This window comes from Cebus imitator, unplaced genomic scaffold (genome assembly GCF_001604975.1).
Source record: "Cebus imitator isolate Cc_AM_T3 unplaced genomic scaffold, Cebus_imitator-1.0 Scaffold62, whole genome shotgun sequence".
NCBI lineage: Eukaryota > Metazoa > Chordata > Mammalia > Primates > Cebidae > Cebus > Cebus imitator.
This window is the reverse complement of record NW_016107377.1, coordinates 3135765-3162139: the sequence shown is the minus strand read 5'-3', so window position 1 is coordinate 3162139 and position 26375 is coordinate 3135765. Positions and strand designations below refer to the sequence as shown.

The window sequence follows — 26375 nt, the reverse complement described above, 5'->3', positions numbered from 1 at the left end:
AAAAAAATTTTTAGAGAGACAGGGTCTCACTATGTTGCCCAGGCTGGTCTCAAACTTCTGGGCTCAAGCAATCCTCTCACCTAAGCATCCCAAAATGCTGGGATTACAGGCATGAACCACCATACCCGGCCAGTCTTCTTAATTCTTTATCATGCACATACATCATTTACTGGGAGCTCAAAAATGTCATGTGAATTAAACTAGACATCTCATTCAGTCCTGGACTTTTTCTGCTATATTTGTCTTATTTCTATACTAGCAGAATGTTTAAAAAATCAGAACAGTTCAGTAGACAAGAATCCATTAAATATTTAGAATTATTTTATGTGTACAGTATGCTTTATGAACAGAATAGTATTTATGAAAATCTTCATCTTCCTTCTTAGATTTGTAAAAACCAGCATCAGTAGGCTTGGTAGCTTATTTCAGCTAAAATTCCTAATTAAAGGGAAGCCTCAGATTTGTTGTACTATATTGTGGACATCATATATGACAAATTTTACATTCCTATCTACTAAATGATGTTTCTCTCTTTTTAGGGTTTGTGGATATAGAAACTCCAACATTGTTTAAGAGGACCCCAGGGGTATGTGTATTCCTTCAATCAGTCTGTTAATAATGTCCTGTTAGTTATAAAGCTAGACCACGTTGCTTTTATATTCACTGGATCCACTTTTATTTTATTCACTGCCTCAGGATGGTCATATTAACTAGGTTTTTCTGAAGAATTGAGAAAAGTATTTGGGTACTTTGAGTCAGAATTGTTCTATTCCACATAAGTTTTCTTTCTTTTGAGTTTTTTTTGTTTGTTTGTTTTTTGTTTTGTTTTTGGGGGTTTTTTTTGTTTGTTTTTTTTGTTTTGAGACAAGAGTCTCACTCTGTCACCCAGGCTGGAGTGCAGTGGCACGATCTCAGCTCACTGCAACCTCTGCCTCCCGGATTCAAGCGATTCTCATGTCTCAGCCTCCTGAGTAGCTAGGATTACAGGCATGCACCACCATGCCGGGCTAACTTTTGTATTTTTAGTAGACATGGAGTTTCACCATGTTGGCCAGGCTGGTCTCGAACTCCTGACCTCAAATGATCTGCCCACCTCGGCCTCCCAAAGTGCTGGGATTACACGTGTGAGACACCTCACCCTGCCTCCCTTGAGGTTTACAGATGTAAATCATGAATAAGTTGGTTCTTTGTTTTTTGTGTGTTTTTTTTTTTTTTTTTTTCCGAGATGGAGTTTCGCTTTGTCACCCAGGCTGGAGTGCAGTGGGGTGATAGGCTCACTGCAACCTCCACCTCCTATGTTCCAGCAATTCTCCCACCTCAGCCTCCCAAGTAGCTGGGACTACAGGTGCGTACCACCGTGACCAGCTAATTTTTGTATTTTTTTAGGAGAGATGGAGTTTTGCTGTGTTGGCTAGGCTGGTCTCGAAATCCTGACCTCAGGTAATTCACCCGCCTCAGCCTTTCAAAGTGCTGGCATTACAGGTGTGAGCCAGTGCACCTGGCCAATGAATTGATTCTTTAAGAACAAATCTCCTGGCCAGGCTCAGTGGCTCACACATGTAGTCTCAGTACTGGGAGGCTGAAGCAAGGAGGATCACTTGAGCCCAGGAGTTCGAGACCAGCTTGAGCAACGTAGTGACACCCTCTTGAAATAAAAAAAAAAAAAAAATGGAAAAGAAAAAAAAATTTTTTTAAGAACAAATCTCTTGCATATTAAAAATTGACGTTTCTTGGCCAGGCACTGTGGCTCATGCCTATCATCTCAGCACTTTGGGAGGCCGAGGTGGGCAGATACCCGAGGTCAGGAGTTCGAGACCAGCCTAGCCAACCATGGCCAACATGATGAAACCTTGTCTACTAAAAATATGAAAATTAGCCAGGTGCAGTGGTGGGCACCTATAATCTCACCTACTCAAGAGGCTGAGGCAGGAGAATCACTTGAATCCAGGAGGCAGAGTTTGTAGTGAACCGAGATTGTACCACTGCACTCCAGCCTAGGCAACAGAGCGAGACTGTCTCAAAAAAGAATTTTTTAAAAATAAATAAAAATGGACATTTCTGGCTGGGCACAGTGGCTTACACCTATAATCTCAGCACTTTGGGAGGCCGAGGTAGGTGGATCACAAAGTCGGGAGTTTGAGACCAGCCTGGACAACATGGTGAAACCCTGTTTCTACTAAAAATAGAAAAATTAGCCAGGCATGGTGGCAGGTGCCTGTAATCCCAGCTACTTGGGAGGCTGATGCAAGAGAAGCACTTGAACCTGGGAGGCGGAGGTTGCAGTGAACGGCGATTGTGCCACTGTACTCCAGTCTGGGCAACAAGAGCAAGACTCCATCTCAAAAAAAAAAATTGACATTTCTAAACATTGATATTTACTCGATTCATCCAGTCTGTGAAATTATAAAACTACAGTTTCATTTGGAAATGCAATTAGGAATTACTTGGATAAGAAATGAGACAGAAAATTCATTCAGCTTGTAACAGAATTGGAAATTCATTTCAACAAGCATAAACTCAACACCTGCCCGTGCAATGGTGTTTAAAGCCTAGTATGCGCAAGCCTTTTTAGAGACTCAAAGATAAGCGAGAAATTATCTCTGTCTTTGTAGAAACTTTGTTCTTTAGTCATTCATTGATAAACTGAAGTAACAACTTCTACTAGTCAATTATACCTTGGGTTTTTGGTTTTTTTTCTTTTAATAATCTGTCTCCTCTCTCTCTCCCTTTGAAAGGGTGCCAAAGAGTTTTTAGTACCATCCAGGGAACCTGGAAAGTTTTACTCTCTCCCTCAGAGTCCTCAACAGTTCAAGCAACTTCTGATGGTTGGCGGTTTAGACAGGTGGGCTTTTTTTTAATGCTAGCAGTTGTCAGAAAAGGAAAAGAGAAAAACAAAGGGAAAAAAGGAAATACAAAATCCTCTCTGTTCTCAAGAGAAGGATGAGAGTTTGGAGAATACTTATAAAATACCCTCATAATTTTTAGTCATTATTTATTAAAGATTTATTGGGTAGCCAGCATGTACAAAGCTCTATGCTAGTAGATGTAAGAGGGGATTTTTTAAAAATCCCCTTTTTTGCTCTCAAGGTGTTAAGGCTGGTAAGCCAGACTAGGATAATGAATAAAACCATCTGTGACATAAACCAAAATGTAAATGTATTGAGATTTGCAAATGAGGTGTTAAGAGCTTTAAAATTATATTGTTTGAGGAAATATAGAAAACTTTGTGAGTTAGGCCTTTGAGGATAGAGCTACGCTTCAGCAGGTGAAGATAAGAGTTGGAATGACATAGCACAGAAAGTCTCAAGTGTATCCATGGCACAGTAAGTATTTCACTTTGGCCAAAGCAAAAGAGTATATGTGAAGAAGCATGGACTAAAATAAATGTTTTCATAAAAAGAATTGGCATGGACTGATTTGCATGCCAGTCTAATATATGAATATCCAGAGGTGCCAGTGTTTATTTTGAAAACAATATATAAAATAGTTAACTTCTCATAGGTCAGCTGTATATGTAATTCAATTAAATCGTCATGAAAAATAAAAGTATTTCTTATGTTTTTTAGGTATCATTATTTTATAGCCTGCATTTCCTTAAACTTTTGGGAAAAAGTGTGTATTAGTGTAAAATTAACTCAGTGAATGCTATTTCTCAATTGTAGATATTTTCAGGTTGCCCGATGTTATCGAGATGAAGGTTCAAGACCAGACAGACAGCCTGAGTTTACTCAGGTACAAAGTTATATTCACTTGTTTCTTAAAATTCAGGCTATTTTGAAAATAGTATTTTCAAGACTAATGCAGTAATTTTATATATTAATGCTTTACTTCTCATTACATTTTATCCATTAGCTATTTAATTAAACTCACCTGCAGTCGAGAAACTCTTCAGTTTTTTTATCCATTTCATGTGTCCTTTTTAAAATTTTTATCTTTCCTTGGATAGCACAGGGGCCACACTGTCATTCAGATTTTAGTATATGTGCTGCCAAAGTGAACATGTGTCGTTTCCGTAAAGAGTATAGTCAGCAACTAAGGAATGCCAGAAATTCCTAAAGCATTCTAATGTTCATGATAAGGTCCTTAAAACAAATCTCTTATATATTAAGAATGAATAGTTCTATATATTGATATTTTAATCTTTCTAATATGTGTACTTACCAAAGCTATTATGATTTGCTTTCTGTATGATAGCATTTTATTTTATTTTATTTTATTTTATTTTATGATTTTTTTTTTTTTGAGAGGGAATCTCACTCTGTCGCCCAGGCTGGAGTGCAGTAGCGTGATCTCAGTTCACTGCAGCCTCTGCCTCCCAGGTTCAAGAGATTCTTCTGCCTCAGCCTCCCAAGTAGCTGGGACTACAGGCGCACACCACCATACCTGGCTAATTTTTGTATTTTTAGTAAAGGCAGTGTCATAAATAAAGCTCAGAGTTGTAAGGAAAACCAGCACTCAGAGAAAGGATTTCTCAGCAAAGCAAATTTACTTCTGCGCAGAGGTGTGCCCCTCATATTGCCACAAGAGAGCAGCACATAGAACAAAGGAGAGAGAAAGTTTTGACTCCTGACGCAAATCCTGCCCCATGCCCTTTCCCCATTGGCTGGGGTTGGACGACACAATCTGAACTAGACCCGATAGGCTAAACATTTAAACTTTTTCTCAGATAAGGTGGGCACGTAAGGGAGAGGGGAGAGGGGAGAGGGGAAAGGGGTGGTCTGTGGTGAGCTAGAGGGCCAATCTTTTCCCAAATAAGGAATGGAATGTGAGCTGATGCTGATGGCACCATTGGTGCTGTGGTATACCAGGGCATGTAGTAAAAGCAGAAAAAAGGAAAGAAGAAGAAAGAGAGGAGTTGGGGGTACTGGGAATTAAAGGATCAGCCTGTTTGAAGAGAAACCTTGCCATGTTTTACAGACAGTGTTTCAGCATGTTGGCCAGGATGGTCTCCATCTCCTGACCTCGTGATCCACCCGCCTGGGTCTCCCCCAGTGCTGGGATTATAGGCTTGAGCTGCCACCCGCCAGCTGACAGCATTTTAATCAATGTGGTAAAGTGAAAAAATTACGAGCTTTGGAGTTGGACAGACCTGGGATCAAATGTAGCTTCACTACTTAGTAATTACACATATGCAAACAAGTAATTTAGTTCTCTGAGTCTTCAGCCATGAGATAGTTGTGGGAACTAAACAAGTTAATGTATGTAAGGCCATTAGGACAGCGTCTGACATAAAAAAGATGTCCAATAATATTTATACCCTCCCCATGTATTGTTTATATGCAGAATTCCATAGTAACTTGAAAACAGAAAAATACATAAATGTGTATATACTCTGGCTAAGTTAGTTTCCGTATGTTACTTTGCTTTCAGATTGACATAGAGATGTCTTTTGTAGACCAGACTGGGATCCAGAGTTTAATTGAGGGTTTGCTTCAGTATTCTTGGCCCAACGACAAAGACCCTGTGGTTGTTCCTTTTCCTTCTATGACTTTTGCTGAGGCGCTGGCCACCTATGGAACTGATAAACCTGATACTCGCTTTGGAATGAAGGTACATTTCTTCACTTTTCTAGGACTCTGTCCCCAAATACTCCTGCAGTCTTTTTAAACCACTTTGAAATTGACAAATGTTACACAAGGTTAGATGATATTTTTGTTGTTACCTTGTTACCTTTGTGGATACAGGGTTAGAGCAAGAGAGAATAATGGCATGTTAGCATTACAGTGCTTTCTTTCTATCATGTTCAAGATCCAGTTCCAAGAGCAAGATTCTTGCTATAAAGTTTTTATTACTTGCAAGTTATTGATTATATGGACATGAATGGTAACTTGGAAGAAAAAATAACTATTCTTTCCTTTTCAGTGTTTTTAAAGCCAAGCAGTTATTAAGTGTCCTTGGTCCATAAAAATCTCAAACATGACAATCTTGATTCAAATTATTAATATCTGTAAGTATTTAAGACAGGGGTAGAATTTATATAGAACAGTTTCATTACCAGGCCTCTACTTGTTTGCTCTTAAAGAGCAATAACCCTTGATCCCTGTAATGCTGGTGACATTTCTATATCTAAGTTTTCAGTGCACATTCTTTAGAAATTGAGTACTGCAGGGTGGGCGTGGTGGCTCACACCTGTAATCCCAGCACTTTGGGAGGCCAAAACGGGTGGATCACTTGATGTCAGGAGTTTGAGACCAGCCTGGCCAACACGATGAAACGCCATCTCTATCAAAAATATAAAAAATTAGCCAGGTGTGGTGGCACGCACCTGTAATCCCAGCTACTCAGGAAACTGAGGCAGGAGAATTACTTGAACCCAGGAAGTGGAGGTTGCAGTGAGCTGAGATCTTGCCATTGCACTCCAGCCTGGGCAACACAGTGAGACTCCGTCTCAAAAAAAAAAAGAAAGAAATTGAGTTCTGCTTGGTTTGTGAATAGTCAGTGCTCAATGCTTAGAATGAAAAAATACAATATACAAAAGATCGTAACTACCAACTTACAGCTGCCAACTCAACTACTTCTTGTTTCTTCATTTGTAATATGGAATAAGTGGTTCTTTTTTCATTTGTATTTATTTATTTATTTATTTTGAGATGGAGTTTCGAGCTTTTTGCCCAAGCTGGAGTGCCATGGCGTGATCTCAGCTCACCACAACCTCTGCCTCCCATGTTCAGGCGATTCTCCTGCCTCAGCCTCCAAAGTAGCTGGGATTATAGGCATGCGCCACCACGCCTGTTGGTCAGGCTGGACTCGAAGTCCCAACCTCAGGTGATCTGCCCTCCTCGGCCTCCCAAAGTGCTAGGAATACAGGCGTGAGCCACTGTACCCGGCCATTTTGTGTGTGTGTGTGTGTGTGTGTTTTTTTTAAGATGGAGCCTCGCCCTATTGCCCAAGCTGGAGTGCAGTGGTACAATCTTAGCTCGCTGCAACCTCCTCCTCGTGGGTTCAAACGATTCTTCTGCTTCAGCCTCCCTAGTAGTTGGGGCTATAGGCGTGCACCACCACATTGGCTAATTTTTGTATTTTTAGTAGAGATGGGGTTTTACCATGTTGGCCAGGCTGACCACCTGACCTCAGGTGATCTTCCCGCCTCAGCCTCCCAAAGTGCTGAGATTATAGGTGTAAGCCACTGTGCGTGGCTTGGAATAGTGGTTCTTATCTCAGACTGCTTGGGTTAAATTCTGGCTCTACCACTTACTAGCTGTGCCATGTTGGGCAATTTCCTTATTTCTCTGTGTCTTGGTTTTATCTGTGAAATAGGGATAATAAAGAGTGCTAACCTCATAGTTTTGTGCAGATGAAATGAATGAGTATGTGTAAAACATGGGTCATATTGCTTAACCCATGGTAAATACTCTTTGAATGTATTCTATAAATGTTAAATTATCAAGATCTATTCTCTTCTTTAAAATCTTGTTTGTTAAATGTTTTCAAATAAAAATTACTTCATATTTAGTTACCTCTTTTTGTTACTCATTTTCCAGATTATAGATATCAGTGATGTGTTTAGAAACACAGAGATCGGATTTCTTCAAGATGCACTTAGTAAGCCCCATGGAACTGTCAAAGCCATATGTATCCCTGAAGGAGCAGTAAGTGAAGTACTGTTCTATGTTTCTCTAGAATGTATGCTTTGGAAGTAAATATGTTTGACACTGTCGTATTTGAACTTCAGAAAGAACAATTCTTTTTAAATAAAAATAAGTATTTTTGCCGGGTGTGGTGACTCATGCCTGGAATCCTAACACTTTGAGAGGCTGAGGCAGGTGGATCAGTTGAGGTCAGGAATTCAAGACCTCAACTTGTCTTGAGAGGTAGAAACCTTGTCTCTACTAAAAATACAAAAATTAGTTAGGCATGGTGGCAGGCGCCTGTAATCCCAGCTATTTGGGAGGCTGAGGCAGGAGAATCGCTTGAACTTGGGAGGCAGAGGTTGCAGTGAGCTGAGGTCATGCCATTGCACTCCAGCCTGGGCAGCAAGAGTGAAACTCCATGTGAAAAAAAAAATGTCTAAAAGTGTTTCTAAAACTATAAGTAGAGAACAGTAAAATCTTATGAATATGAGTTTACATTCCAGATCCAGGATGGGGTTTTTTTTGTGTGTTTTTTTTTCCTTTTAAACAATACTATAAACCGGGCGTAGTAGCTTATGCCTATAATGCCAACATTGTGGGAGGCCAAGGCAGAAGAATCGCTTAAACTCAGGAGTTTGAGACCAGCCAGAGCAATATAGAGAGACATTGTCTCTACAAAAAAAAAAAAACAAAAATTAACCTGGTGTGGTGGCTCACACCTGTAGTCCTAGCTATTCGAGAGATTGAGGTCAGAGGATTACTTGAGGCCAAGAGTTCAAGGCTGAAGTGGGCCGTGATTGTGCCATTGCATTCTAACCTGGATGACAGAGCAAGACCCTGTCTCAAAAATAAATAAGTAAATAAATGATGCTATGAAGTACTCATGTACTTCATTGTGGATAGTATGTGAGCATAAAATAATACTTAGTATCTGTCTGCAGCCTCAGTTTGTCTGTCTCTTAGCCCTGTATCAGCTCCAGTATGCCCATCACATGTTGATTCTTGATCTTCTGAGAGTTCTCATCTCAATTGCATTAATAACAGGGAAATAAAAGGAGATGGAGCTAATAAAGCAAAAAGGAAGGGGAGGAAGTAGGGATAGAAGAGAGAAAGAGAGAGAATGGTTGGACTGAGTAAGCATTGACTCTAAAACAATAGTATAAATCTCTTTTCTGTAAGTAGGATATCTGCTTTAAAAGTAATTTTATGACCGGGCATGGTTACTCATGCCTGTAATTTCAGCACTTTGGGAGACCAAGGCGGGCGGATCATGAGGTCAAGAGATCAAGACCATCCTGGCCAACATGGTGAAACCCCATCTCCACTAAAAATACAAAAAATTAGCTGGGCATGGTGGTGTGCACCTGTAGTCCCAGCTACGCAACAGGCTGAGGCAGGAGGATCGCTTGAACCCTGGAGGCGGAGGTTGCAGTGAGCCGAGATCTTGCCACTGTACTCCAGCCTGGTGACAGAGTAAGACTCCGTCTCAAAAAAAAAAAAAAAAAAAAGTAATTTCATAAGAAGCATTCCAGATATATTTTGAATAAGATTATGATTTTGAAAGTCTATGCTCATTTGCATACATAAGCATATTAGTATACTCACAATGGGGTAAGAACTCAGTCTTTTTTTTTTTTTTTTTGAGATGGAGTTTTCGCTCTTGTTACCCAGGCTGGAGTGCAATGGTGAGATCTCAGTTCACCACAACCTCCGCCTCCTGGGTTCAGGCAATTCTCCTGCCTCAGCCTCCTGAGTAGCTGGGATTATGGACATGCGCCACCATGCCCAGCTAATTTTTTGTATTTTTAGTAGAGACAGGGTGTCACCATGTTGACCAGGATGGTCTCGATCTCTTGACCTCGTGATCCACCTGCCTCAGCCTCCCAAAGTGCTGGGATTACAGGCATGAGTCACCGCGCCCAGCAGAACTCAGTCTTGTTACATTTTATTTACTTCATATATTCAATGAAAAGTAATTTATTGTCAGGCTGGGTGTGGTGGCTCATGTCTATAATCCCAGCACTTTGGGAGGCCAAGGCGGGCGGATCACTTAAGATCAGAAGTTCAAGACCAGCCTGGCCAACATGGCAAAACCCCCTCTCCACTAAAAATACCAAAATCAGCTGGGCATTGTGGTGGATGCCTGTAATCTCAGCTACTCAGGAGGCTGAGGCAGGAGAATCACGAGCCCAGTAGGCAGAGGTTGCAGTAAGTGCGAGATCATACCACTGCACTCCAGCCTGGGTGACAGAGTGAGACTCTGTCTAAAAAAAAAAAAAAGTAATTTATTATTCATACTCTAGTCCAGACATAAGAAATATGTTCAGGCTAGGCCAGCCATGGTGGCTCACACCTGTAATCTCAGCACTTTGGGAGGCCAAGGCGGGCAGATCACCTGAGGTCGGAAGTTCAAGACTAACTTGACAAACATGGAAAAACCCTGTCTCGACTAAACATACAAAATTAGCCGGGTGTGGTGCCACATTCATGTAATCCCAGGTACTCAGGAGGCTGAGGCAGGAGAATCTCTTGAACCCCGGAGGCGGAGGTTGCGGTGAGCGGAGATCACGCCATTGCACTCCAGCCTGGACAACAAAAGCAAAACTTCTCAAAAATAAAAAAGAAAGAAATATGTTCAGGTAAGCTCAGTATAATATTTTGCCTAATATTATCTACACCATTTTGAGTTTGTCCATTCTTCTTCAAGTAGATACAAGAACTGCAGGAGCATGGATCATGTTTCATCTTTTTATACCTCCCACACCTAGTTAAATGCGGCATGAATATAGCTAATGATGCATGGTATATGGTAGAAATAAGATGGTCAAAGTATGATTTCACAAATCACATGGTTTATTGCCATACAAAGAAAATATTTTCTTAGGTTCACAATGCTTAAAAGAGAGAGAGAATAAGTGTCGGGTGCAGTGGTTCACACCTGTAATCCTAGCACTTTAGGAAGCCGTGGTGAGCGGATCACAAGATCAGGAGTTCGAGACCAGCCTGGCCAATATGGTGAAACCCTGTCTCTACTAAAAATATTTTTAAAAATTAGCTGAGTGTGGTGGTGTGCTGTAGTCCCAGCTACTCAGGAGGCTTAGGCAGCAGAATCGCTTGAACCCGGGAGGCAGAGGTTGCAGTGAGCCAAGATCATGCCACTGCACTCCAGCCTGGGTGATGAAGTGAGACTCCATCTCCAAAAAAAAAAGGAGAGAGGGAGAGAGAATAGTATGAACAAACCTCACAGGAAATACACTAAATAGTTGAGGTGTATTAACTACATAGTGAGTGAGTTCCAAAATTATTAAAGTCCGCTTGCTCTATTAGAATGGAAGCAGGCCTCTGGGAAAAGTAAAGTCTAATCAAAGTTCGAGGTGTACTCTTATGTGAGCAGTTTTTGGGAGAAGCTGGTTTGACCGCCACAGTATAGACTGCACCTAAGATCCCTCCATGCTAGAGGGTAGTGCCAGTATGGGTGGGCAAGCCTTAGAGGTTAGCTGAAAGGCTAACAGGGTGTCACCCATCTCTTGGTTTTCACAGAAGCAGTTGACAGAGTATAGCCAGTAACAGTGCTATCAAAGTGTCTGTGAAACTCTTAAGTTTATATGTATTTTTGAAGTCTAGTAGTTGAGGGCAGTAATTCACACATGGGCGTTATGATAAGGTTTGAGGTAACATTCCTCAGGGGAAGAGGGAATTCACTCCAAGTTCTTACATAGGGGATCTGATAAGACATCACACTCTCGAAAGGAGGGGGAATACACCCCAAAACATCAAACTGTGTTTGGATCATTTTAAAGGTATATAACATGATAACCATAGTGTCTCACTTGAAAGACATTGAGATAATTTCAAAACAGGTAGAATTTTAAGAAACCTCAAATAATCAAATTCTGAATCCTCTTATTGGTCTGAAAGTTTTCTTTCACAGTTCAGTTGTAGACATTCATTTTGAACATTTATCCTGCTTATTATATATAAAGGATCTTCTGTGGAATACATTCACAGCCATTTCCAATAAGAGCTGCTTGCCAGGCTCAGTGGCTCACACCTGTAATCCCAGCACTTTAGGAAGCCAAGGCGGGCAGATCGCCTGAGGTCGGGAGTTCAAGACCAGCTTGGCCAACATGATGAAACCCCATCTCTACAAAAAATAGCCGGGTGTGGTGGTGTGCACCTGTAGTCCCAGCTACTCAGGAGGCTTAGGCAGCAGAATCACTTGAACCCAGGAGGTGGAGGTTGCAGTGAGCTAAGATCATGCCACTGCATACCAGCCTGGGTGATAGAGCTAGATGCCATGGAAAAAAAAAAAAAAAAAAAAAGATCTGCATACCTGGAAAAAATAAGCACTGTAACTAGCTTTAAAAATGTGTCATTTGGCAGCAGAAATTGAATTTTGTTTTTCTTTTTTTTGAGATGGAGTGTTGCTTTGTTACCCAGGCTAGAGTGCAGTGGCACAATCTTGGCTCACTGCAACCTCCACCTCCTGAGTTCAAGTGATTCTCCTGCCTCAACCTCCTGAGTAGCTGGGATTACAGGCGCCTGCCACCAGACCCTACTAATTTTTGTATTTTTAGTAGAGACAGGTTTTCACCATGTTGGTCAGGGTGGTCTCCAAGTCCTGACCTTTAAGCAATCCACCCACCTTGGCCTCCCAAAGTGCTGGGATTATAGGCATGAGCCACCTCGCCCAGCCAAGACATTGAATTTTTATTAAATCTTATTATTGTAATAGAAGACACAAAATCTATTTGTCATTTGATAGCATAAACATGTTTATGAAGCGAAGTGTCATAATGACAAGTTTACTTTGATTTTTCTTTCATCAGAAATACTTAAAAAGGAAAGACATTGAATCCATTAGAAAATTTTCAGCTGACCATTTTGATCAGGTAAGGAGTTAATTAGAGCAGTTACTTTCCTTATAGAGATTCACTAATTTTAACTATTATTAACTAAATTATCATTATCATTAGTTTTGAACATCTTGTTATTTGAGATCATTCTTCTATTTGTTTTTTATTTTATTTGTGTATTTATTTTGGAGATGTAGTCTTAGTCTGTTGCCCAGGCTGGAGTGCAGTAATGCCGTCGTATCTCACTGCTGCCTTGATTTCCTGGGTTCAGGCAACACTCCTGCCTCTGTCTCTCAAGCAGCTAGGACTACAGGCTCAGGCCACCATGCCGCCCGGTTGTATCCCTAGTCCCAGCTACTTAGGACGCTGAAGTGGGAGGATCACCTGAGCCTCAGGGGCCGAGGCTACAGTGAGCTGATATCCCGCCACTGCACTCCAACCTGGCATCAGAGCAAGACTCCATATCCAAAAAAAATTGGGCTGAGCACAGTGGCTTACACCCGTAATCTCAGTACTTTTAGGAGGCTGAGGCAGGCAGATCAGTTGAGGTCAGGAGTTCGAGACCAACCTGGCCAACATGATGAAACCCCATCTCTACTAAAAATACAAAAAATTAGCTGGGAGTGGTGGCACACATTTATAATCCCAGCTACTTTGGGAGGCCAAGGCAGGAGAACCCCTTGAACCCAGAAGGCAGAGGTTGCAGTGAGCTAAGATCATGCCACCACACTCCAGCCTGGGCGAAAGAGTGAGACTCGGTCTCTAAATAAATAAATATTAGCTGGGCATAGTGGCACATGTCTGCAGTCCCAGCTACTTGGGAGACTGAGGCAGGAGAATCACAAGTCCAGGAGATCAAGGCTGCAATGAGCTATGATCATGCCACTGCACTCTAGCCTGGGTGGCAGAGTGAGACCCTGTGTCTAAAAGAAATAAAGGATCCAGCCAGGCAAGGAAGTGCACAGCTGTAATCCCAGCACTTTGGGAGCCCAAAATGGGAGTATCACTTGAGCCCAGAAGTTTGAGACCAGCCTAGGCAACATAGTGAGACCTCATCCCTATAAAAACTAGAAAAAAATTTAACTGGGCATGGTGGCACACACCTGTCATCCCAACTACATGAGAGGCTGAGGTGGGTGGATCACTTGAGCCCAGGAGATCGAGGCTGCAGTGAGCTATGTTCATGCCACTGCACTCCAGCCTGGGCGATAGCATGAGACTCTGTCTCAAAAAAAAAAAAGGGAGGGAAAGAATCTTAGGTATGATAACAGGAATAAAATGAAACCATATAGGAGTAATTAAATAAATTATGATATAATCAAAGGAATATTAAAGTTCCTTTTTAAAATTTTGTTTTCTAAGACTTAATAGAGCAAAAATGCTTTTGTAATGACATGTATCAAAACGAGGCTATAGGATTATATTTATACTGATCATAACCATGTGAAAACACTGTATTTGTATACTGAAAATGGACTACCTACCTCTATCGCCACTATTTCCCAAGCCTCATACCTCAAGCACAAAGAACAATAAGTAGATTTTTATATAAGAAAAAAATATTAGGGTAGTAGTTTCCAAAATGGGGTGAGACAAAAACAGAAAAGTCAGGGCAATATAACAAGCTTTTAATAAAGTTAAATAAATTTGAAGAACTATCCTTTATTTCTGTCTTTGCAGAGGTGTTGGGGTGGTGGAATATGGCTTTTCTTTATAAAGTTAAAAATTGGCAACGCTTTAGCTTCCAATTTTGTTTATTTTTATTTTATAGTATATAAAATCTGCATCTAAGAACCACAGGACCAGAAAATAAGCCTGAAGGTTAACTTTGGCAGCCTTCAGTTGATGGGACTGTTATTACATTTTCTTCTTTCATTCTTTTCTTTCTTCTCCTGTTTTCTTTTTCCTTCCTAGTTTCCTGAATTTGTATATAAGAAATGGGTACTACTATTTTTTATTAATGTTTTAACTTGATTTGGCTTCTAATTGCTTTTCGAAGATCGTTGTATTTTTAGCAACATATGGCATACAAATGGCTCAAAAAATAAAGAAGCATTAATGGTGAAATGTAATAATCATTTACTCTAGCCTGCCCCACCCATCCTAGTATTCTGCCAGAGTATCTCTGTTTTTGGAAATATCTCTACATACTTTTTTTTTTCTTCTTAATTCATGTTAAACCTTATTAAATTCCTATGATGAGAGATGAGGCTCACATATCACATATACAGACCTCACCTAGTTACTCTGTACCTTCTGCACAGCTGTCTTTCTGAACCTTTTCTTCATTTCTTTTCTGAGTTGAAGCCACTTTTCCTGGATCCTAGATTTTCCTCTTTTTTTGTGTTGGAGTATATAATCAAGTAACTTCCTAAGAAAGCATACAAGAGATCAATTTACTGAGTCCTTACAAAATGTATTTGTGTTTAAAACTGCACACTTGATTAATAATAATTTGGCTTAGTACAAAATTTTGAATTGACAGCCATATCACCTTACAACAGTGCTGTTCAATAAAACTTTTTGTAATGATAGACTTATGTCTGCATTGATCAGTATAGTTGTTGCTAGCCAATGTAGCTAGTGAACACTTGAAATAGGCTAGTACAACTAAAGGGCTGAACTTTTCACTTTATTTCATTTTAATTAATTTAAATGTAAATAGCCACAGTGCATCACTAGACAGCACAGCTTTAGAACTTTTAAGGCATTGCTTTACTTTCTGCTTCCATCTGTTGTTACTGATGAAAAGTCTGATGCTTTGATGCTTGTGTGAATTTATTCTATTATAGCAGACCCGATTTTTTTCTCTTTGGAAGCTTTCTGCCTTCTGATTCTTTATGAAATTTCAGAATTTGTTTGCCTTTTGATCATTTTGCATTCCATGTGTTACACACTTGAAAAGCCCTTTCAGTATGAAAGTGTGTCTTTTTATGTGTAGAAAATTATTTTATTATCTAATTATTTTGACTCTATCGTTTTTTCTAGTCTCTTTGGAATTTCTACTAGTTATATGTTGAACCAATTTAACTTGTCTCTTTTCTTTTGCATCTCATTTTCATCATTTTCTTTGTCTTCTTTGTTCTGTTTTCCTGGGGATTTTCTTCAACTCTCTGTTGAATTTTTTTCAATAAGTTTTTTGTGTTTTTTTTTTTTTTTTACTGCATATTATTCTGGTTTTACTCATAAAATATCTTTTCGAGTACCTTTGAGGATTCAAGTCCTCTTTTGGTCCCTAAATTATCTGTTTTCTCTGGAGCTATTTTTTGTGTTTATGTTGGAGTTTCTTCAATGTGTGGTGAGTTGATGATTTGTACATATTCAAGAATGGGGCACTTTAAAACGTGGTTGGGGCCAGGTGCAGTGGCTCACACCTGTAATCCCAGCACTTTGGGAGGCCGATGCAGGCAGATCACTTGAGGTCAGAAGTTTGAGACCAGCCTGGCCAACATAGTGAAACCCCATCTCTACTAAAACTACAAAAATTAGCCAGGCATGGTGGTGCACATCTGTAATCCCAGCTACTGGGAGGCTGAGGCAGGTGAATCACTTGAGCCCGGGAGGCAGAGGCTGCAGTGAGCCAAGATCAGGCCACTGTACTCCAGCCTGGGTGACAGAGACTACATCTTAAAAAAAAAAAAAAAAAAAAGCTGGTTGGAAACCCAAGATCCGTAAAGAGGCTTTGTAAACGGTTAGGTTTAGTTTAGCATGAGCAGCAAGGCTGCTGTCTGTTTTTGTTGTTGTTGTTGTTGTTGTTGTTGTTTTGTGGAAGAGCTATTTATTAGAGACAGAGCAAGAGACGAGACAGCTCCCATGCTGTTGTAGGAGGGGAATCCAGAGAGGGCTATCCCCTGCTGTCTGTTATCCTAGGCATTCAAGGCTTAAAAGTCCTGAGCCTCTCCAGAACTCTGCAGGGTAAAATCAGTTCCTTATGCTGAGGCTACTTCCATTGTTCTTTATGCCAGACCTTCCTGCACCTTGTTTCTTTAATCATTCCTGCTCAAGTCACTTGCAATCTGCCAAAAAGTCACAGAAATCTCTCATCTGCTGATATTACTCTCCATTCTTCATCCTCCTCCCACTCTTTTTTTTTTTTTTTTTTTTTTTTTTTTCTCACTGTGTTGCCCAGGCTGGTTTCAAGTGGCCCAATCTCAGCTCACTGCAGCCTCTACCTTTCAGGCTCAAGTGATTCTCATGCCTCAGCCTCCCAAGTAGCTCGGATTACAGGCGCACACAACTGGCGCAGCTAATTTTTGTATTTTTAGTAGAGATGGGGTTTCACCATGTTGGCCAAGCTGATGTTGAATTTCTGGCCTCCAGTGATCCACCCACCTCAGCCTCCCAAAGTGCTGGGATTGCAGGTATGAGTCACAATGCCAAGCCCACTTTATAAAATTCCCTTAGTATCATTTTGAAGGGGTTCAGGGAGATAATAGAGACAATATCTTTTAAATTCTCTTCTTCTAGAAAATTCTTTTCTACCAGAAATCTTTGTACTATAAGAAGATAAATTAATCCCACTGTTTAAAAAAAAAGTGTGAATAAGTCTTTTTCTTTTTCACAGGAAATCTTACCTGTATTCCTTAACACCAACAGAAACTGGAATTCTCCAGTTGCTAACTTCATAAGGGAGTCGAAAAGACCAGAATTAATCAGACTAATGGAGACCCAAGAGGAAGATGTGGTCCTACTAATGGCTGGAGAGCACAATAAAGCAGTAAGAAAAATTACCTCCAAGCATCAATGCTGTTGATGGTGAACAATACCTTACTCTCCTATGTGTATAGTATATATTTGAACTATAGACTGTTAATTCATAAAATGGAGCTGCTCTATATAAATCTTTTTTTTTTTTAAGAGATGGAGTCTCGCTCTGTCGCCCAGGCTGGAGCGCAGTGGCACAATCTCAGCTCACTGCAACCTCCAACTCCTGGGTTCTAGCAATTCTCCTGCCTCAGCCTCCTGAGTAGCTGGGATTACAGGCGCACGCCACCATGCCTGGCTAATTTTTTGTATTTTTAGTAGAGACAGGATTTCACATGTTGTCCAGACTGGTCTCAAACTCCTGAGCTCAGGCAATCCACCCGCCTCAGCATCCCAAACCTGCTAGGATTACAGACATGAGCCACTGCACCCAGCCTGCATAAATCTTACAATACTTTATAATGCACTATATGAAAACTAAGAGTGGGCCAGGCGCGGTGGCTCATGCCTGTAATCTCAGCACTTTGGGAGGCCAAGACTGGTGGATCACCTGAAATCAGGAGTTCAAGACCAGCTTGGTCAATGTGATCATCTCTACTAACAATACAAAAATTAGCCAGGCGTGGTGGCAGGCACTTGTAGTCTCAGCTACTCAACAGTCGAAGGCAAGAGAATAACTTGAACCCGGGACGCAAAGGTTGCAGTGAGCCGAGATCATGCCACTGTACTCCAGCCTGGGTTGGTCTCAAAAAAAAAAAAAAAAAGGAAGAAAGAAAGAAAAGAGTACAAACCAGGGTGGGAAAAAAAAACAAAAACTAAATCTCAAAAAAAAAAAAAACAACAAAGGGTTGTTTTCATTAGCTACCAGCCTCCATTGACATTAATTAGACCTGACCCTAACTGGGAAATCCGCTTAGATAAAGGGGTAGTGAAATTAGTCATATGACCATGAAAAAATATTTTCAGTGTCAAGATTTTACAGATGAAGAAAATTAGGTAGTCTCAAACTTTTGTACATAATGGATTCCTGAATTGTGGAGGGACGGATCAGACCACTGGAGAGCTGGTGGGTTCACAGACACCCCTGGACCAACTTGGTCAAAGTAGGACCCTTTTTCCTCAAAAACAGCAGCTGTAGGTGGCGGTGCCATCATGCACTAGCTGAGTCAGCATTCTTTGGGGGATACGGAAGACCGAATTAGCTTTAGGGATCTTTGTAAGATATAGAAAAGTATAGTACAAAGTCAAACATGAATATTTAAAATGTACTGTAAAGATCAAGCATAAATTTATTGTTTTACTTTAGTACATAGTTTTTTCAAAATGATAGTATGTCTGACTCATACTTCATCAAGTTTTCTTCAAATCTATATTCTCATTTATCATTGTTTCTTCCAAAGAAAAAGTTTCAGAGTCCAGCTTCAGAACTGAATGTAATGCCCTGTCTCCCCTTCCCCTATAATAGTAGAATAAAGAAAGCTAATTTATTTCCAAATTTTATTATGAATGCATTTCTTAAAAAAGAACATAGGATTCTGTTGCAAACTTATTTGGATATTAAACATTCTCTTGGTATGAACTAAACATTCTGGTGTTTCATTCTCGGGAAGGTATAGTTCTGATTCCTACAATGCCTTCCTTGAAAGAGAGCTAGAAACCAGACTTTCAAGGAATAACATTAGCATTCTGAAAATGTCACAATGAAGGTCCCTTATGTAGACATAAATATAAGATAGACTGGGCTACAAAATAACACCCTATCATGTCTCCAGGCATATGTCACTGTTCTAACCAACTGTCCTTTCTCAGGGAAGTTCTGCACACCATAGGTAGCACTTATTAAGCACTTACTATTTGCCAAGCCCTGTTCTAAGTACTTTGTAGACATTAACTCATTTAACCCTCATGCCAACCCTATAAGGGAAGTTCTGATACTGTTGCTATTTTAAAAATAAGAAAAGTGAGGCACAGAGCTTAAAATTTTGCTCATAGTCACATAGCTAGGAAGTGGAGGAGCCAGATTTCTAACTCATGAAGTTGGGTTCCAAAATTCGCACTCGTTTTTTTTTTGAGTCTATCTCTGTCGCCCAGGCTAGAGTGCAGTGGATCTCAGCTCCCTACAACATCCGCCTCATGGGTTCAAATGATTCTTCTGCCTCAGTTTCCCAAGTAGCTGGGATTACAGGCACATGCCACCATGCCTGGCCAATTTTTGTATTCATAGTAGATGGAGTTTCACCATGTTGCTCAGGCTAGTCTCAAACTCCTGACCTCATGGTCCCCCCGCCTCAGCCTCCCAAAGTGTTGGGATTACAGGTGTGAGCCCCTCTGCTCAGCCACACTCTTAAATGAATCTCTAATCCACATTACCTGTAGTGATAGCCAGCCTTTACTGAACATTAACCATGTGCCAGGAACTCACCAAATCCTCACCACAACCCTTCAGGAGAAGTGAGGAAATAATCAGAATGACTGCCACTCACATACTTTGGCAGGCCCTGCACCTTACGTACATTATCTCACGTAAGCTTCACTGCAGTCTTTTTGAGTTGATATTTTTAACCCCATTTTACAATGAAAAAGGTTACAGAGAAGTTAGTAATAAGCCACAGTGAGATTTAGACCCAGGTCTATGAACTGCTGATCCCTGTGTTTTTAATCGCCGAGTTACTAGGTACTTACCCAGTTGGTTGAGTCTGACAATTGTTCTCAACCATGTTGCAGTCAGATTCCTCAGATCTTTGTGTTCTGAGAGGCAATGAGCATCCTATCTGTTAATTGGCTAATCCTTTCCTAGAGAATGGCCTGGCTTCAGAATCCAGGCTGTGTCATTTGCTGCCTGTTCTGTCAAGAAGTTAACTCAATGTTTATGTCTTCTGTTTGCAGTGCTCTTTGTTGGGAAAATTACGACTGGAATGTGCTGACCTTCTAGAAACAAGAGGAGTGGTGCTCCGTGACCCCACTCTGTTCTCTTTCCTTTGGGTAGTGGATTTCCCACTCTTCCTCCCCAAGGAGGAAAATCCCAGGGAGCTGGAATCGGCCCACCACCCATTTACCGCTCCCCACCCCAGTGACATACACCTCCTTTACACTGAGCCCGAAAAGGTACTGTATCTCTACTTCCAAATCAAAAGGAAATATGTATATAATGGCAAAGAACTTCAGACTTCAAAGTCTGATGATAGATAGGACCCAGTTCTGGAAGCCTCAGAAGAAATTGTGGGGTTTGAGTTAGTAGTTAATACATTGTCTTTAAGAATCTACAGGGTCTTCAACCTGTAGAACAGAAAACCAGACATTTTCTCTAACCTAAAGTCTCTGTGAATCTTCTAGGTCCGTAGCCAACACTATGACTTGGTTTTAAACGGCAATGAGATAGGAGGTGGTTCGATTCGAATTCACAATGCAGAGCTACAGCGATATATCTTGGCAACCTTACTAAAGGTAACAAACACCATCTGCTATCCTGGGCTTATTTTTTTACCAGAATATTTTTCAGTTTTGTTTTTTTCCTGTTGTTGTTGTTAGCTTGTTTTTGTTTTTGAGACATTCTGTCACCCAGGTAGGAGTGTACTGGTACATTCACAGCTCACTACAATCTCAACCTCCTGTGCTCAAGCCATCCTCCCACGTCAGCTTCCCAAGTAACTGTGACTACAGGCACATGCCATTATGCCTGACTAATTTTTTTGTAGAGATAAGGTTTCCCTGTGTTGCTCACACTGCTCTCAAACGCCTGCTCTCAAGCAGTCCTCCCGCCTTGGCCTCCCAAAGTGCTGGGGTTATAAGCATAAGCCACCACATCTGACTTAAATCAGCCTATTTTATTAAACATTTGTTATGAATGGAGGATTCACAAGATACAAAATAGCATCAGCTATCTCTCTACCTTTAATGTAGGACTTGGAAAAGTAAATAATAATATTAAAAGTAAATAATAATATTAAATACTTAAATAGTATCTGGCTCATAGCACTATTAAACAGCACTATTTAAGTACTAATTAATAGTGCATATTAAATACCCTTATAGTAGTGCAAATAAATGTCTTTATTCTGCCCACTCTAAAGATGAGATTTACTGAGGCAGCTTACTTGCCAAAGTGACAGTACAAAAGTAAGCAGAGTCAGGATTTGAACCCTGCGGGGTGCCTCTAAAGCCCATGCTCCTAACCACTATACTGCTTAAGAAAACCATGCAGCTTGAAAAAAAATAAAATAAAATGAAAAACATGCAGTTGGAAGTGACTAAAATTGATAATGTTGGAGAAGAAGTTTGAAAAGATTTTATATCACTTATTAGATACTACTTTAGCTATATTTAAGGTGGGTATATAATTTTAGTGATAGTGGAGTAATCAGGATTTTTGAAAGAAAAAGAAGAGTCTATACAGGTGCAGACCTAATAATTTGAAGTTTGTTGGTGATGCTATAGAAGGCTTGGGTAGGTTTCAAAAGAAAACGTCTTTCAGGACTAGAGAGTTTGGTCCTGAAAGACCATTTTGTGGGATTAACTGACAAGTGTGAGGTAGGACGGAAGAACTTCATATGTGAGAGCAGGATTGGAGAACTCTGACTATAAGATGACTCCTTTAGCTTTAAGCCTTCAATGTCCTTAAAGTCTAAGGGTATTGTGAAATCTGTTAACTTTGTTGTTGTTGCTGAGACAGAGTTTCGCTCTGTCTCCCAGGCTAGAGTGCAGTGGCACAATCTTGGCTCCCTGCAACCTCAGCCTCCTGGGTTCAAGCAATTCTCCTGCCTCAGCCTCCCAAGTAGCTGGGATTTCAGGTGCGTGCCACCACACCTGGCTAATTTTTTTGTATTTTTAGTAGAGACAGGGTTTCACCATGTTGGACAGGCTGCTCTCAAACTCCTGACCTCAAGAGATCCACCCGCCTTGGCCTCCCAAAGTGCTGGGATTACAGGCGTGAGCCACCACACCCGGCCAAAATCTGTTAACTTTGCCAAGTCAAAGCCTCCAATCACCATTTGAGTTTTGTGCATTTGTTTGTTTGTTTTTAAAAAGATGGAGTCTCACTCTGTCACCCAGACTAGAGTGCAATGGCATGATCATAACTCAGTGCAGCCTCAAACTCCTGGAATCAAGTGATCCTCCTGCCCAGCCCAGCTTCTAGTCACCAGTTTTCAGCCTTTTTCATTCCTCTGACTGTGAAACTTCTCAAAAGAGTCAGTAAGAATACATTACTTCTTTTTTTTTTTTTTTTGAGACAGTCTCACTCTGTCACCCAGACTGGATGCAGTGGCGTGATCTCAGTTCACTGCAACCTCCACCTCACGGGTTCAAGTGATTCTCCTACCTTAGCCTTCTGAGTAGCTGGGACTACAGGCACACACCACCACCCAGCTAGTGTGTGAGTGAGTGTGTGCGTGTGTGTGTGTATTTTTAGTAGAGACAGGGTTTTGCCATGTTGGCCAGGCAGGTCTTAAACTCCTGACCGAAGGTGATCTGCCTGTGTTGGCCTCCCAAAGTGCTGGGATTACAGGAGTAAGCCATTGCATCTGGCCTAGAATACATTACTTCTGTTGCTTCCCTAAACAGTGGTTCTCCCCCCAGCTGCACCTTAAAATAAAATCACCTGGAAAGCATTAAAAAAAAAAATACACTGGTGCCTTGGCCACACATGAGACCAACTGCATAAAAAGTTCCGAGTATGAGGCTTTGGCATGTTTGTTTGAAGCTTCCCCCTTGGTCCTGATTTATAACCTGGTTGGAGAACCATTTTCAAACTCACTTTCAACATTTCTACAAGTACTGCCCTACAAGTTACTCACATGGTCACCAAATCCAGTGGCCTCTTCTTGACCCTTAAGCTCTCCTTCCTCCCAGCAGCATTTGACAAGTCGCCCACTTAGTAATGTTCTCTTCCCTTGGTCTCTGTGACAGGAGAGTTCCCTGCTTTTCATCTTCACCTCATTTGGTCTCACTCTGTTTGCATTGTGAATACAGTAAAAGCTGCATTTACTGAATACCAGGCATTTTTGTACATGTTAATGTCATCTATGACTTGTCTTTTTCCCTTGCTAACTTGTAAATCACTTAAGGTAATTTTTTCTTTACACTTTTCCAATAAGTTTTTATTATTAGTTAAGTCAGGTTTGGGTGTTTTAAAACTCAACTTTGTTTTCCCTTTATCATCTAAGCCTAGATGGTGGCCCTTAATGGACCTTCAACATATATTTAAACTGAATTATCTTTTGAATTTCAGGAAGATGTGAAATTGCTCTCCCATATACTCCAGGCTTTAGATTATGGGGCACCCCCTCATGGAGGAATTGCCTTAGGTAAATAATTTTTCCTTTTATAAGCTAAACTGAATTCCATTGCACTGTCTCAAATTCGGGCTCTCAAGTTTGTGGTGGTGGAGGTGGACGGAGAAGTCTAAGAGTTCCATGAGACTATAAGTTTCTGTTTAAATTTCAGTAATGGCAGGGGGAAGAGGGAGACAGCAATCCACCATGGCATGTATGTACCTATGCAACAATCCTGCAGGATGCAGGATGTGCACATGTACCCCAGAGCCCAAAGTATAATAAATTTCAATAATATATATTTTAAATATATCTTAGCAGTTATAAAGATATAATTTAACTGAGAATTTGCATTTGAAAGATCATGTGTAGTTTAAAACTGCAGACCTTAAGTCAATATTGTTCAAATCCCTGTAGCCTCACAGACACTCTCACTGGATCTGGAAAGCACTGCTCCATAATGTTCAGCTTGTATGAAAACAGGAATATGCCAGCATTCTTCTGTTTGCCATGGTTACTCACTTTGCTTGTTTTGTCAAAGCAAGGAAGAGTGAGACATTCTAGGAAGCTCACCTAGATTGTAGGCCGTAGCAACAGGAACTTCCGTCTGTTTATGGAGTTCCCTGCCAAGCACCAAATACATTGTTAAACCTGTTTTAGGGCCTTTAGTAAGCCCTTGCTAGGAACACTAATTGCTGTGATAACCCAAATAGCATGTGAACATTATTAGTCCTGAGTACTCTTCCAGAATTACATAGAAAAGAACCCCTCAAACAATACAAGTTCTCTAAAAAGGTAGAGAACTATGGTTGGCTACAGTTTGTTAAAGATTCATATTTAAAAGTTCTCTACAACTTTTATAGAAAAACTAAGTTAGTTCCAACATTACATTTCTCATCTGTTATCTTTGTATTTTACTCACAGGGTTAGACAGACTAATATGCCTCGTCACTGGATCTCCAAGCATCCGAGATGTCATAGCCTTCCCAAAGTCCTTCCGGGGACATGACCTCATGAGCAATACCCCAGATTCTATTCCTCCTGAGGAACTGAAGCCTTATCATATCCAAGTCTCCTGGCCAACAGACTCCAAAGCAGCAAAAGCTCATTGAATCATGCATACCATACAGAAAGTTGAGCTTTTGGGTTTTGTCCTGTTGGCTTCCCCAAAATCAGATCTAGAGTTCTGCCACAGGTCTGACAATCAAGTCTTTACATGGAAGGAATCCAGGCAACATTCTTCATCACAATGAAGAAGCAGAAGATACCCAATTTTGACTTGATCACATGCATCATTCAGGTTTTTTTTTTTTTTTTTTTTTTTTTTTTTTTTTTTTTTTTTTTTTTTTTTTTTTTTTTACTTAGAGAGGTGTGAAAGATGGTTATTTGTTGAAATAATATAGTGGGGTGTACTGTTTTCAAATCATGTTTTTCATACCCCAATATTATTCACTTAGGACACAGGTAATCAAATCATGTGTGAAATGTGGGAAAATGGTTGCCCCTGTAAAACTAGTGAGTTGATAGAGTTTATTTCATCAGCCTCATCAAGAGAATCATATAAATCAAGCTTTATAATGACATTTCAACCATCAACATAATATAGTGAAGAGTACCATAATACAATGCAGAAAACATCACTGAAATGAGAGTCACAATTTTTTTTTTTTTTTCAGTGTTTCAGCCTGAGGGAGTTACATAAACCTCTCTTAGCCTCCATTCCTGCTAATGTTGTGTAAAATACATACTTGCCCTGGCTACCTCACAGGGCTCTTGTTGCTAGAATCAGAGGAGATAACATCTATGAGATAAAGTGAATAAAAGTACTTTGAAAAACTATAAAGCTTTTCACAAATGTGAAATAATATTATCCATCCATACATAGGTAGGTAGATGTATCTCTATAGCTTCAGATCAAACAAAACTGATATCAACAGTAAAAGTCATTTTATTTATCAATTTTGTTTATATTTCTATTTTTAAAGATATTGGCTAGGAGTGGTGGATCACACCTATAATTCCAGCACTTTGGGAGACCAAGGAGGGTGGATCACTTGAGGTCGGGAGTTTGACACCAGCCAGCCAAACATTGTGAAACCCTGTCTCTACTAAAAACAAAAATTAGCCAGGTGTGGTAGCTATTCGGGAGGCTTAGGCATAAGGTTTGCTTGAACCTGGGAGGCGAAGGTTGCAGTGAGCCAAGATCGTGCCACTGAACTCCAGCCTAGGTGATAAGAGCGAGACTCCATCTCAAATAAAAGAAAAAACATATTAAGTCTCTGAACAAAGATATTATTGACCTTAGATTAACCCCAAACATGCAAAAAACTGAACACCAAAACTCATCGTGATATCCTTATAAATTCTAATGCAACTAAAAGTTTTAATAAACTAATAATTATGAAAGAACAAGGTCTCGATCAGTGATTTTGAAATTGTTTTCTTCTACTCAGTCTTCAGTTTTGTCTTGAATTTCTTTTGATTTATAACTTTTTTTTTTTTTTTTGAGACAGAGTCTCACTCCATTGCCCAGGTTGGAGTGCAATGGCACAATCTTGGCTTACTGCAACTTCAGCCTCCCAGGTTCAAGTGATTCTCCTGCCTCAGCATCCCAAGTTGCTGGGATTACAGGTGTATGCCACCATGGTCGGCTAATGTTTTTGTATTTTTAGTAGAGATGGGGTTTCTCCATGTTGGCCAGGCTGCTCTCAAACTGCTGACCTCAGATGATCTGCCCACCTCAGCCTCCCAAGGTGCTGTGATTACAGGCGTGAGCCACTGCACCTGCCCTGATTTATAACTTTTTTTAATGGAGAAACAGGATCTTGGGCCAGGTGCAGTGGCTCAGGCCTGTAATCTCAGCACTGTGGGAGGCCGAGGCAGGTGGATCACAAGGTCAGGCATTCGAGACCAGCCTGGCCAATACTGAAACTGTCTCTACTAAAATTACAAAAAATTAGCCGGACGTAGTTGCG

General features: G+C 40.5%; 2 protein-coding genes across 11 annotated transcripts in view; one reads left to right on the top strand and one right to left on the bottom strand.

Annotated features, from left to right (window-relative positions):
* Positions 1-25355, top strand: part of DARS2 (aspartyl-tRNA synthetase 2, mitochondrial) — a 35399-nt gene extending 10044 nt beyond the window's left edge. Inside the window, exons 5-15 of one of the 4 annotated variants that reach the window (XM_037739066.1) lie at positions 540-586; positions 2736-2842; positions 3663-3732; positions 5371-5550; positions 7482-7589; positions 12401-12463; positions 16992-17144; positions 20018-20236; positions 20465-20575; positions 23358-23433; positions 24325-25355. In XM_037739066.1, the coding sequence (XP_037594994.1) occupies positions 540-586; positions 2736-2842; positions 3663-3732; positions 5371-5550; positions 7482-7589; positions 12401-12463; positions 16992-17144; positions 20018-20236; positions 20465-20575; positions 23358-23433; positions 24325-24512 (1322 nt within the window). In that variant the 3' untranslated portion in view covers positions 24513-25355. The remainder of the gene's footprint in view (positions 1-539; positions 587-2735; positions 2843-3662; positions 3733-5370; positions 5551-7481; positions 7590-12400; positions 12464-16991; positions 17145-20017; positions 20237-20464; positions 20576-23357; positions 23434-24324) is intronic. The other 3 variants (XM_017529958.2, XM_017529960.2, XM_017529961.2) reach the window with 3 other exon arrangements.
* The window catches only part of CENPL (centromere protein L), a 67716-nt gene that overhangs the window by 32784 nt on the left and 8557 nt on the right, over positions 1-26375 (bottom strand). The window lies entirely within an intron of this gene.